This window comes from Mus caroli, chromosome 14, assembly GCF_900094665.2.
Source record: "Mus caroli chromosome 14, CAROLI_EIJ_v1.1, whole genome shotgun sequence".
Lineage (NCBI taxonomy): Eukaryota > Metazoa > Chordata > Mammalia > Rodentia > Muridae > Mus > Mus caroli.
The window spans coordinates 51,010,621-51,023,456 of record NC_034583.1 but is presented as its reverse complement, the minus strand read 5'-3'; the positions used below and the strand labels follow the sequence as shown (position 1 = coordinate 51,023,456).

The following is a 12,836-nucleotide window of genomic DNA, read 5'->3' as shown; positions in this document are numbered from 1 at the left end:
AGCACTTGGGAGGCAGAGGCAGGCAGATTTCTAAGTTCGAGGCCAGCCTGGTCTACAGAGTGAGTTCCAGGACAGCCAGGGCTACACAGAGAAACTTTGTCTCGAAAAAACAAAACAAAACAAAACAAAAACAAAAAACAAAACCTCTTTCTCTTGTATATAACACGTGTTTCAGGTTTTGATATCTGCTGGGTGTCCTGAAATTTAGCAAGTGTAACAGACACACAGTACCAGCTGCTTCATTTCTTTGTGTTGCCAGGCTTAGATTTGTCTTTAGTTTTGGTGGCTTGCTAAAGTCCTTGTCACACCGTTTCACCAACACTTCTAAACTTTAGCCACCCACCTCTGTTCTGATGTCCCACTGGAGAGAAGTAGGAAGCCATGAAGCTGGCTTCCCTTGGCAGACTAATTGCCTCTTCTCATTGAATATATTGAATTAAATTTATAGCATCTCAAAATTGAGGCTGGGGAGAAAATCAGTGATAGAGCATATCCTCCACATGCATGTGGCTATGGACCGGGAGAATGCTAGCAATAGTAGTCAATAAGTAAACAAATTAACACCTATGTCAGCCTACTTGAATGTTGACTGATTCACTTCTATGTGCTGTTCCCTTTCCTGAGTCAGAGGATCCATCTTTTCATTTGCACAGTGAGGTTTTAGAAACGTTTCTTATATAATATGAAGAATTTTGATTTTTTTCCACTGCTCACCTGTTACAGATCTTGCCACCTCTTCTTCCTCTTGAGAGAGGACTCCTGTGATGGCACAGTGGGTCTCCATGGGTCCTGAGTTTTCTGCAGAATGACCAATCCTCATTAGCGTTGATTGCTTCTTATTTTAGTCCATGTTCTGTTGCTGTGGAGAGTTACCATGACCAAGACAACTCTTATAAAGGAAAGCATTTAAGTAGGGCTGTCTTATAGCTTCAGAGGTTTAGTCCATTATCATCATGGCAGGAAGCATGACAGCATGTAGGCAGGCAGACATGGTGCTGGAGAAGTAGCTGAGAGTTCTACATGCCGTTCCCTAGGCAGCAGGAAGAGAGACTCTGAGCTTGACTTGGGCTTTTGAACACTCAAAGCCCACCCCCCAGTGACATACTTCTTCCAACAAAGCCACACCTACTAATCCTTTTGAAGTAGTGCCAGTCTCTGATGACTAAGCCTTCAACTATATGACCCTATGGTTGCCATTCTTATTCAGTGTACTACAGTTGCCATTTGCTTTGTTGATGCTATCATTCTGAATGAGATGGAGTTATTATAATTTGTATATCCCTGATGGCTGAAGTTGCTGTTTTTCTCATGAGTTTACTGACCAGATCCTCTTGAGAATGATCTGTCCAGTTAATTCAGTCTCCCATGCTACCATAAAAGAGGATTTGAGCGTGTTTGTTTCTTATCATTGTGTGTTGGCCTATGCTTGAGGCGGAGGACGGCCAACCAAGGAAGTTAATATTTTGTCAACTAAAACCACACATGACCAACAAAAAAGCTTCGTGATGTTTTTATTAGTTATAATCTTTATCTATTTGAAAGCCCCACAAAGAGACACCATAGCTTTAAAATCAACTTTATTAGGGGGAAATGCATGAAGTTGAGACTTTCAGTCAATCAAAAGTGTTAACACAAAACATACTTGGTGTAAATCCATTTCCTTGTAAATATGGCACAAATAGCCTCTCAAAGTTGATGCATCCTTAATATAAATTTTCCTTAAGATATTGGTATTTATGGTATTGGAAATTTATATTCCTTGAAAGGACAACTGTCACACTGCTGGCACACAGTCTCCCTCTGCAGCTGTGTCCAGCTGGTGGTCCACATTCCCGGCTACTTCTCCAGTGAGGGGAAACATTTAGGTCAATATTGATATAAAACTTGACGAGCTTTGTTCTCTTGCAGCTATGGTTCGCCTTTGTGAATGGATTTTCTGGGCAGATTTTATTCGAGCGCTGGTGCATCGGCTTGTACAATGTGGTAAGCATTCCCCCTTTCTATCTGATAGCGTGGAGAACTTCAGGGGCATTCCTTCACTGTTTATGTCTGGGAAGTGTATCTAAGCCAATCATCTGTGTACTTAGCAGGCAGCACAAATGTATCTTTAGGGCCTTTGTTGCTGCCACACATCCTGCAGAAGCCCAAGCTCTCCACACATGGTTTCAATCATAGCAGATCATTCTTGAGTAGCCCCATGAAATTATTAACCCATATATCTTAGTAATGGACTCCCTGCTACCCTCTTGCTAAATGTCTCTGCAACATTTTCAAGGAAAAATTTCTGTACTGCATCTAAACGCACTCCATTTTGCAACACTACTTCTGAATTCTTAAATATAGATATGAACAAAGAATATATGATCTAGTGAGATTTTTGCCCTTCTTGGAAGAATGTCTATGAATTCTGAGGGGTTTTTTTGGTAATTAATTGATGAATAAATCCAAAAGCCAAAACCAAGTAGAAACTATAAGCTAAAATGCCTAGTTTTCTTGTTCCCCTCCTCTTGGGAGAAAAAAAAATGAAGAGGCGGGCATTGCTAAGTGCCATAGCTACCCATCTTTGGATCATTCTCTCCTGCTGCTTGGAGCACCAATCCTAGCTTCCTGTACCTCATGGAGTTTACCCTCTGAAGTAGCTGCCCCATGGAGGTATATACTGGAGGGAGTGTGGCTCAAAGAGCTCAAGGTACTATGTGCATTTCCGACTCTGAACTCACATCCTACAGTGCACTTTGTTCATAGCTGCCATGTTGGCTATAACATGCTGAACCCACAGTGTGACTTGGGCACACACAGTGTGACCTGTGTTTATGTGACTTTTAGGTGAAGAGGATCAGGTGTATGGGCTCAGAGACTGGCAAGGCTAGGTTCTGGTTGCGATGAGTTAGTTGACTGCCTGGCCCACTGCAGAGTGTACTTCCTGCTTGTGCAGATCCACTAAAAGTTGAGCAGGAGAGAGAGAAGAGCTGAATTAACATGCTAGAATCTTCTCTAACCGTCTTCCCCAAACATATGGCTCAAGGGCCTCACTTCTATGTACTGAGGAGGGACTGGGGATAGCTAGATAATCTAGGACCAGAAGCCACATGCAAACCCATCCACACACCTAAGTCAACCATGAAGCCAATCCTCAGGAAGCTGTGCTTTAGAGTTAAGGAAAGCCAAGGATGAATGTCACCCTACCGGATACGTTGGGTTTAGCTCGATTTTCATGCCCAGATTATGAGGGCGGGATGGTTTTCTTAGCTCTGGGTAACCCTGGGAAATTCAAATGAACCCAAGAAATGTTATGTGATGGCATAGCCAGAGGAGCTGAAATAGGCTGATGTCGATCAAAGCAAGGCCTATAGTGCACTCACAAGAAAGAAAAGCAAGAGCTTGTTTTTGAAAAATTCAGGTTCCTGAGCCCCACAGTCACTCAAACAGAGAGTGCCTCAGAGATCAGCATCCTTTTAAAAGAATGCTCCTGGGGATTGTTGTGATCATGAAGGGTTAAGAATCATTGTGATCTTTACTGTATAAGGCTAGGAATGTGTTTGGTGTATACAGTGTCCCAGCAACCAATAGAGAAGAGGACTCTGTACCAGAGAAGTCAATTCTGAGGTGAAATGACCACAGATTACCAGAGTCCATAGAATAGGTATTAAACTGGGTGCTGTAGCCTTTCTGCCAAGATGGTGCCAAAAACGAAGAAGGAAACCCCTGCTCATCCCAAAGCCAAAGCCAAAGTAAAGGCCTTGAAAGCTAAGAAGGCAATGCTGAAAGGCAGCCAAAGCTACATAAAGAAGATCATGGCACTCACCATTCTAGGGATGCTGGGTGATACTTGGGGTACTGGTAGCAAAGGTGTTTCTATTTGCAGCAACCAGGAGTCCTGGAATCTCTCACACCAGAAGCCCCAAACCTTTTGAGAACATGAAAGTATATTATCCATTTGTGGGTGCCATAACAAAATATTGAAGGCTGAACACTTGATAGAGAAAACAGGTTTAGCTGGTCATAGTCTAGGAAGCCGAACGTCCAAGATTGGCCAGCACTAATTGTTCAACCCTGGTGACCCCCTTCCCTGATCATCTTGTACTAGGCCCCACCTTCTAAAGGTTCAACCACCTTAGCACCCTCACACTGAAGACCAAGCCTTTAGCCATGGACTTTCTGGAAAACACACTTAGATCATATTCAAATTATACTAGATTTCTTCCATGGCAATTGTTTTGGTGAAGAATATATTAAAAAATGAAATCAAAGTAAAATTACAAAAAGGAACACAAAGAACTCTCCTAGCTGTCCTTTATTTGGATTAGTCAATTATTAATACTTTGCTCTCATTTGCTGTCTCTCCCCAAGCATGTACCCATCTATACATGTAAAGGCACGTGCTTTACACACACACACACACTGCAGTGTATACTTGCTGAGAAGTGTAATGATCAAATCGGAAAACCTGTGCACAGCGCTGTTCTTGAACCCATAATTAATGTTGCTGCTATCGCCCCAGTAATGTCCTATTAGGCAACTCGGTTCTGATCCAGAGCCAGAGACCTTCTATAAGGAGCAATCTGTGAGATGTAAAACATTTGCAGTATTCCTTTCCTTCTTTTTCTTGTCGTGTACTGTTATTCTTTAAAGTTTGATTCCCCCAGCCAGCTAATGTAAATCACTGTTCCTTAGTTTGCCACACCCTGTTAAACAGAATGAAACAGACTAGATTTTGCATGTCTCTAAAGATGGGGCTTATTACATTAACCACCTGCCTGTGATCCCACTTTCTGGGGCTTCCATTTCTCAAGTCAGCTAAAGACCGAGCCTCTAGAAGTAAGATCCCCGTGTTGCTGAGACCTTATGGCTGTAGCGTTGTCATTACCAAGAGACACAGTCTCATAGAAATCTCTCTGGTCCTCTGGCTCTTACAGGCTCTCCGTCCCTCTTCATGACTCTCCCCTGAGCTTTAGATGCAGAGGTGGTTTGTAGGTGTAGTCATTGAGTCTAGGTGCCACAACTGTACGTTGTGGTTAGTTGTGGGTTTCTGTAATGGTCTCTATCTGTTGCAAACAGAGGTTTCCTTGATGAAGGGTAAAGAACACACTTACTATGAAATAAGGACACATATTCGGAGTGTGATGAATGATTATGCTGGTTTAGTAAATTGGCTGTTGTAGCTTCTCCTCCAAGATTCATAACCTCACTATCCCTGGGGAGTTGGCTAGGCTCGGTACCAGGCATGATGTCCCTCATGTTGAGTGGACCTGAAGTCCAATTACAGAGTTGTTGGTTACAGCCAAGATATATATGCTACTACTGCAGTTCATGAGGCCTCAACCCACACAAAGAACTACCAGCAATAAGGAACATTGAGACCAAGAGAAATGGTCTTACCCAGGGAACAGCATACCACTGGGATATCTGATACCAAATGGTCAGCACTGAAAACATAGGATACAAGTAACATTATACAGACTAAGCAGGCTATATTTAAGAATACACACACATACACACACACACACACACACACACACACACACGTATATCAACAATTTAAAAAAAGAGAGACCATAAATCATAAATCTAAAAGAAGTGGTCACTGGGAGGCTTTGGAATGATGAAAGAGAAGAGGAAAATGATGTAATTCTAATTTCAAAAAAATTTTTTTAAGTAAAATAGCGGGGGGGGGGGAAACTTAAGTTTTAGCTATTTTCATGGTTGCATATTATTATGATAGCTCTATTTTATTAATAGTTATCACTGTAACCTTAGTTGTTCCTAATTTAAGACTTAAACTTTATGATAGGCATATGTAGGAAAACCATAGTGTGCATTGGGTGTGGCCTATTGTGTTCACTGACTTTAACCCATGAGCTCAAAGAGCACCCCAGAGCTATGGTTCAGTTTCTCTATCAGTTAAGTTTGTGAGAAGACAGAGGCCACCAGGGAGAAGAGCTGCGTGGCTCAGATAGATCTAGCTAAATGTTACGTCATTTTCAGTGAGGAGATCACTGTAATATTATCAAAATTGTTTCCAAAATGTAATCTCACTGTCAAGTCAGCATGAATTTAAAAAGAAAGCTATGACCAGGCTTCACTTGTAACTACAGACATCTAAATAAAATATCAGCTAATGGAGCCTCGCTCTGTGTTAAAAGAGTAAAGTAATTTGACCAAGCAGACCCGATATCATGAATACAAGTTTTGAATTAAAAAGAAATCATTCTAACTATGTGGATAAAGTGAATAAAAACACGGTTCCATCAGCGACTGCTACCCATGTGTCTGAGGCAGTTCAGCTGGCATTCCCAAAATAAGACCTGGAAAAGAAAAACAGAAACGCAAAGATGTCCATCAGTCAGATTTCAGTCTGCTCTCAAAACTTCAGCATACTGCCTTCCACGACCCACTCCCAGACTGCCTTGTGTTCCGTCAGAAGTTACTCAGTGGACTGGCTGTTGCGGCAGGAGGAGCAGCCATCATATCATCACTGCAGAGTTCAGAATCACCCCAGAGTTTTCAACAGCCAACAAGACACTTAAACAACTGTGACAAACATCAGGGGAGTCATGAGCAGTTCCAATGCTTATGCAAACACCCATGCAAATGAAGCAGCGACCATACAAGAAAGGTCATGTATGATTGGTTATCCAGAAAACCCAGAAGAAACCAACTGAAAAGTGCTAGAAATAGGAGAGAATTCCAGAAGAGTCAGATAAGACATGTTTTTCTGTTCTAGTAATCAGTATTTCTATTTTCAAGTCTACCAATGGACTCCTAAAAACTGCAAAACTATGAAAACTCCTTTCAGAAAGCAATTAAACACATCGGTAGCTGGGCAGAGTGGCACATGCCCAAGTCCCAGCTTCATATGAGGCCGAGGCAGGGAGAACCATCTGGGCTCAAGATCTGGGCACCAGCCAAGTCGCATAGTATGACTCTGCCTCTCATGTGTTTTTTAATTAAAAAGTATATGGTTGTAATTTTATAGTATCCGTATGGGAAAAAAAAAGTGCCAAAGTCTTAATGAAAGGTTAAAAAAATCACTTGGACTTCCTAGAACCTCCTGTAAGCCTGGCTACTTCAAAGCTGAGGCAGGAGGATCTTAACTGCATTCTACCTGCTCTGTGGAGTGAGTTCAAGGCTGGCCCAGGCAACTTTGTAAGACCTGTCTCAGAATTCAACAGTGAAATAAAACAGGGCTGGGGATTCCACTCAGTGGTAGAGAGTATGCCCACTGTGCAGTGTCTCCAGCACCACTGAAAAAGGACAAAGAAATAAAGACTTAAAACCAGGATTTTCATAGAAAGTGTACTGTTTTTTGTTTTTGTTTTTGTTTTTTTAAATCTGGGAAGACATTACAAAGTCATTACTTCATAAGTTAATATATACATTTACCAGATGCAAACAGGCTTGAGGGGCACGGGAGGAGCTGTGTTACACTGTAAGTGACGTAACGGGGTTCTTGAAAACAGATAAGTAAATCTCGTTTAGAAGAGGTTGTAGACTACACTCTCAGACTAGCCCCGAAATCACCATCAAGAGCAGTATGTTCCTTACAGACCCGGCATCCGAGACTGCAGAATTGGGTTCCGTTTCCAGAGTCTAGAACAACAATACATCGGAGTCTAATAAACCTTAATGGTGATTTTTTTTCTTAAAACTTCATGGCAAAGTGTGAATTAATTGTGTTTTCACATCTGGCTCATTATCTGGGGGGGAAAAAGTGAATTCTTAGCTTATACCTCATAGGAAAATAAATTCCAAAAGGGAAAAATAAAACCATGAGACTCTCCTAACATGCTCCTAAAAACTATGCATACGCTCAGGGTGGGAAAACTGTCAACAAGTCGACAGGCAAAGCCGGTTTTAACCACTTAAAACTTAAATGCTTTTAGGTTGCAAGGGAAGCCATTTTGGGAAGAAAAAAGGCCAATAGACAATGAACGCAACTTAAAGACCCAAAGAACTGGGGACTCAAAGAACATTCAGAGACAGATAACCATGTGTGGAAAGCAGAAAAGGGACCTAACTACACATTGCCGAGAGTAGCCGTCCAGATGGTCAACACGTGCAGACTCACTGGTACACAGGGAAATGTAAAAGAGTTAATATCTGACTTTTGCAAACGTTAGAATAATAAACGTGGAGCTTAACCATCACAGATAGGAAAGCTGGCAAAAGGTCACTCTTGTTCTTTGCAAAGGGAAATATAAAAGATTGGAACCCTTTTTAGAACACAAGCAGGCAACATCATATAAAATTAAAACTACATTTTTCCTTCTATGCCCAGCAGCTTAGACCCATGGCGGGGGGAGGGGAGGAAAGCAAAGCATATATTGTAGACTATTGTGGATGTTTGATATGTGTTTGTGGTAAAAAATAAAAGGCAGAATCAAAATAAATATGGATGGATGGATTAATGAATTAATAACTCAAAACTATGGCACATCCCTACTGTGAGTTATTGTGTGAACACTAGAGAACACTAAACAGACCACGTTAGCATTAATAAAGCCAAGGGGCTTGCAGGGCTTTCTGTGATGTGTTGCTTAGCAAGAAAACAGCGATGAAGATAAAGGTGTGTAACATCTCCATTTTGTAAAACAAAAACAAAACAAAAACAAACAAACAACAACAACAAAAACCATGATCCCAACCAGTCTACATAGGCAAGTGCAATATACTTGAAGGAAGAAAGTATAGTAGAGCTTGCTGGGTAGTCTGCTGGTAATGAGGGGTGACAAGAGCTTGAAGTACACTGAGGGGAGATTCGAATAAAAGGGAAAAGCAAAAGGCTAGCTGGGTCCAAGCTGGTATACGCCCAACACACGGCCCGACACAGAAGAACAGAGATGAAAACATGCACCCAGAATGCACACAGAGCTCCTGAGATAGTCCTTAGCCCGTCCTTCTGCTGTCCGTGAAACACACAGCATCTGTTGATGCAGAGAAGTGATAGCAGCAGCAGTTCTCCATCTCCTTGTAGCCTGTTGTAATCCCAAGGCTGCTTTCCATCAGCCCCAAGCCAAAGCAAGTGCTCGAGAGAGTTCCTGCCTCACTTGCCTGCCTGATCCCAGCAGCCCGGGGGGGGGGGAAGTGCATTTCACTGGTCAGATTCTCAGTCTCCAAGTACCTGGTGTGGGCTTAGGCTTCGCTTAGAAAGGCTGGTTAGATTCCATGGCTGCAGAGCTGGCTGGGTTTGTGGATATGGATTCCATCCAATCAGAGGATAAATTCTGAGCCCGTCTCTTTGAACTTGCTAGAACCAAGTGAGAGAGTGACCCATGGGCCACAGGCGGCCCAGAGTGAAATGGCACATTCCTGCCAGACCCATCTTCAGCATCCAGCTTTATTTTGCAACACAGACACGTGGTCCCATCTGATCCCAGGGAGAGCAGGTGAAAGTTCCCACCTCAGAGTCACTCACTTTCTGCCTCCAGTGCCCAGAGTTGATTTCTGTGGACTCCTTTCATCTTTCTACTGTGTCCTCAGCCAACCACATTCTTTGTGAGCTGCAGGCTTCCCCCGAAACACGTTGTCAATGCCTGAGAGTTTTAGAAGGGTGCTTTTGTCAAAGAAGATGCCAGGAGTACCCTTCGTCCACACTCCGCATTATCTTGCAAATCCTATAGGTCCCATGCCCTGCACGTCCTATACGCTGATGCAGAGTCCCTTCTCTTAATGGTACCATGATGTTCTCGCCAAGCAATCTTGCCAAACCCCCACACTTCACATGTTGCATTTCTGTCCCACTACTGTCATGGGTCACCTCTGCAGTACACACGAGGTCCCCGAAGCTTCCAGGCCTTTCCTCCTCTCTGAAGAAGCGTCCAATTCTCAGTGTCCCACACAGTGTCTGCCCCCATCCCGTTCATGGTAAGTGACTGTTGGGTGAATACAGGGATAGACTGCCTGTGTCTCCTAAAACCTGAGGAGAGAGTCAAAGGTTGTACAACTCATGCAACCAGCATTGACAGAAAACCTGCTGCTTCCTAGAGCTAAACTGTGGTACAAGCGCCATCATGGTGAGTTCTGCACAGGAGGGTCGCCGTTCACCAATGCGTTCTTAGCTCATCGGGAATTTAATGTTTTTAGTGTTCTGTGCATTCATTTGCATGGATTAACTGTTTTGTTTTGTTTTAAGTGACTTGTTTACTTCTTTTGTTGTTTGGAGGATGTTTGGGGAGCTGTGAATCATGCAGCCTCGGGTTTGGACTTGACTGTAAAAGTTAAGTCATCACAACCAAGCTGGAACCTTGGCACAGTGAGAAGCGGAAGGGCTCTGATTGATGGCTCATTGTCTCCATACAGATCTTCACGGCATTGCCGCCCTTCACTCTGGGGATCTTCGAGAGGTCTTGCACTCAGGAGAGCATGCTCAGGTTCCCACAGCTTTACAGAATCACTCAGAACGCTGAAGGTTTCAACACTAAGGTAAGAAAATGCTGTGGAGAAACAGCCATCACCTATGGAAGGCACAGCTGTCCTTCTCTTTCCGCTCTGATCACCTGTCTGTGAGCTAAGTGGTGTTTGACAGAGCGCATTGACATAATCCCTTCAAATCCGGCCCTGTGATGCAGAAACACTTCCCTCAGGTCCAGCCAGCATCTCCTTCCTTCTGCTTGAGGCTCTGAATTCTGTGGGCAGCATCATCTCCTATTCCTTTCTGTTACTATCAGCCATATCCTTTCAGGCAGCTCTTGTTAAGGCTGGCTACAAGCCTGATTTACTGGTTTTAATTTTGTGTGTGAGGTATACGCATATCTGTAGAGGGAGTGTATACACATGCAGACACATGCAGAGGCCAGAGGAGAATATTGGGTGCCTCCATCTGTCGTTCTCCACGTTTTTTTGAGACAGGATCTTTCATGGAGCCTGAAGCTCACTATTTAGACTTTCTGACCAGAGAGCTCTCATCTGCCTGTCTCCACTCACCACCCAGTTGCCAGGTTTATAGGCATGCACAGCCAGTTCTGACTTTTACACGAGCTGAGCATTCAAACTAAGGTCCTTTCATTTTCTTAGAACTCAAAATATTTCATATTTCAGAGGCTTTTTCAGGGCAAGGGTAGAATTTGGAACACTTACATATATAATATGTTTTGGAGATGGGGTCATGTCTAAATACTCAACAAGTGCTCAACAAGTTCTGGATATTGGAGTAGTCAGGAGTTGGTGCTTTCAGATTCAAGATATTCAACCTGCATATATTATCCTGGGGAGACCCAGACAGAGGCTGGACCATCTATAAAACAGGTTGAACAGTCAGAGTACCAAAGTGGGCCCGTCATACAGGCCTCTGTCACACGCATGCTAACAGTGTCAATGCAGTTGGGTGCTGCTGCCTGAAGGGAAGCCATGGATCCCCCTGGAAGAGGAGAGAAGATGTGAGCTTGACAGCATGACCGTGATGCTGTGTAGAAGGGGATTGCGAAGATGCAGTGATCCAGCTCAGCAGGCTGTTCCCGAGCAGATGTGGCTGATGGTTAACTATCATGGCCGCCTTATCTTTGGGCTTAACAGGCAGATCCAGGAAGGGATAAAGTAAGGTGCATCCTGTTGGCTCTGCTCTCTTCCGTACATGGTGGCTGACTTGACCAACCGCTGTTTACTGAGTCTCTTAGCGTGCAGTTAGTGCCTTCTTCTCCACACTTGCTTACACAGGTCAAGTCTGTGCTCTACAGTTGAATCTGTCAGTCGGGGTGGCAGGTAAGCAGAAAATGAACCCATGCTAAAAGCAGAACTGGTTGGGTCTCGATTTCAGACAGAGACTGGGTTATCGGTTTCTATATTTTAATGGCGGGGTCAGAAAAGGGACTGGGCACAAGTAAGCACCTAAGAGCTGAGGTTATGGAACAGTGTTACCGTATTTCCCAGAACACATGAGGCCTGGATCGGGCCCAAGTCATCATAGTTAACTGACAGTAAGTAAAACGGGACAAATCTAGCTGCCTTATCATTAGGATGTTGTTTGCTGTTTTCTGCTCTTAACCATGGTTTAATCACTTTTGGGACATTCCCCAGAACTACCTGCTGGAGAAGTTTCACCTGGAATTAAAAGCGCCATCATCTTAATAGTTAAATAGAGTACTGAACGGGGCTAGGCTGGGGTATAGTAACACAGTGCATGCATAGTCTGGGTTCAAAGGATAACTTTTAAAAACATCAAAATGCTTATGATACTGTCATTTAGAGTGGGAAGAACTCTGTGCCCTTTTGTTTAACATTGCAAACATTAAAAGTGAAGATTTCACTTTATTTATTTATTTATTTATTTAGTGTGTGGAAAGGAGGTGTGCTGTGTTACTGTGGATGGGTAGAGGTCAGAGGACAGCCGTTAGAAGTCAGTTCTTTCTGCCTGTATGTGAGTCCTGAGGATTGAACTCAGTTCCTCAAACTTGGTGACAGGCCACCTTCAGTCACTGAGCCATTTTGCCAGCCATCTAAGAGAATTATTTTAGTGGGTTGCACTGACCTCAAAGGTGATAAGGGGGAAATGAATAAGAGGTATTTTAAGACAATAAGGAGAAAAAAATGAAATTTTATACATAGAATGGGTTTTTAGGTTTTCAAAATGAACAAAATTTTAGTTTCTTGCTATCCAATTTTAACCTAAGCCCCCTTTTCCTGAGTGATTATCAGGTGTCTTTTTATGATAGGGGACACTCACACGTAGAAGTTCAGTTTTCACATGTGGAACAGTTCTGTGTTGTACCCATGCAGGTGTATGGAGATTTGTAGTGAAGTAATATTATCTGGAGAGCATCCTGCCATCTAATTGTAAGAGGGGACAGCTTTTAGCGCTCTCCTCTCCTCTCCTCTCCTCTCCTCTCCTCTCCTCTCCTCTC

General features: G+C 43.2%; 1 protein-coding gene across 5 annotated transcripts in view; it reads left to right on the top strand.

The window, feature by feature from the left end:
• The window catches only part of Atp8a2 (ATPase phospholipid transporting 8A2), a 527,640-nt gene that overhangs the window by 375,999 nt on the left and 138,805 nt on the right, over nt 1–12,836 (top strand). For all 5 annotated transcript variants that reach the window (XM_021182071.2, XM_021182073.2, XM_029469107.1 and 2 more), the window contains 2 exons: nt 1,909–1,983; nt 10,300–10,422. In XM_021182071.2, coding sequence (XP_021037730.1) covers nt 1,909–1,983; nt 10,300–10,422 — 198 coding nt within the window. The remainder of the gene's footprint in view (nt 1–1,908; nt 1,984–10,299; nt 10,423–12,836) is intronic.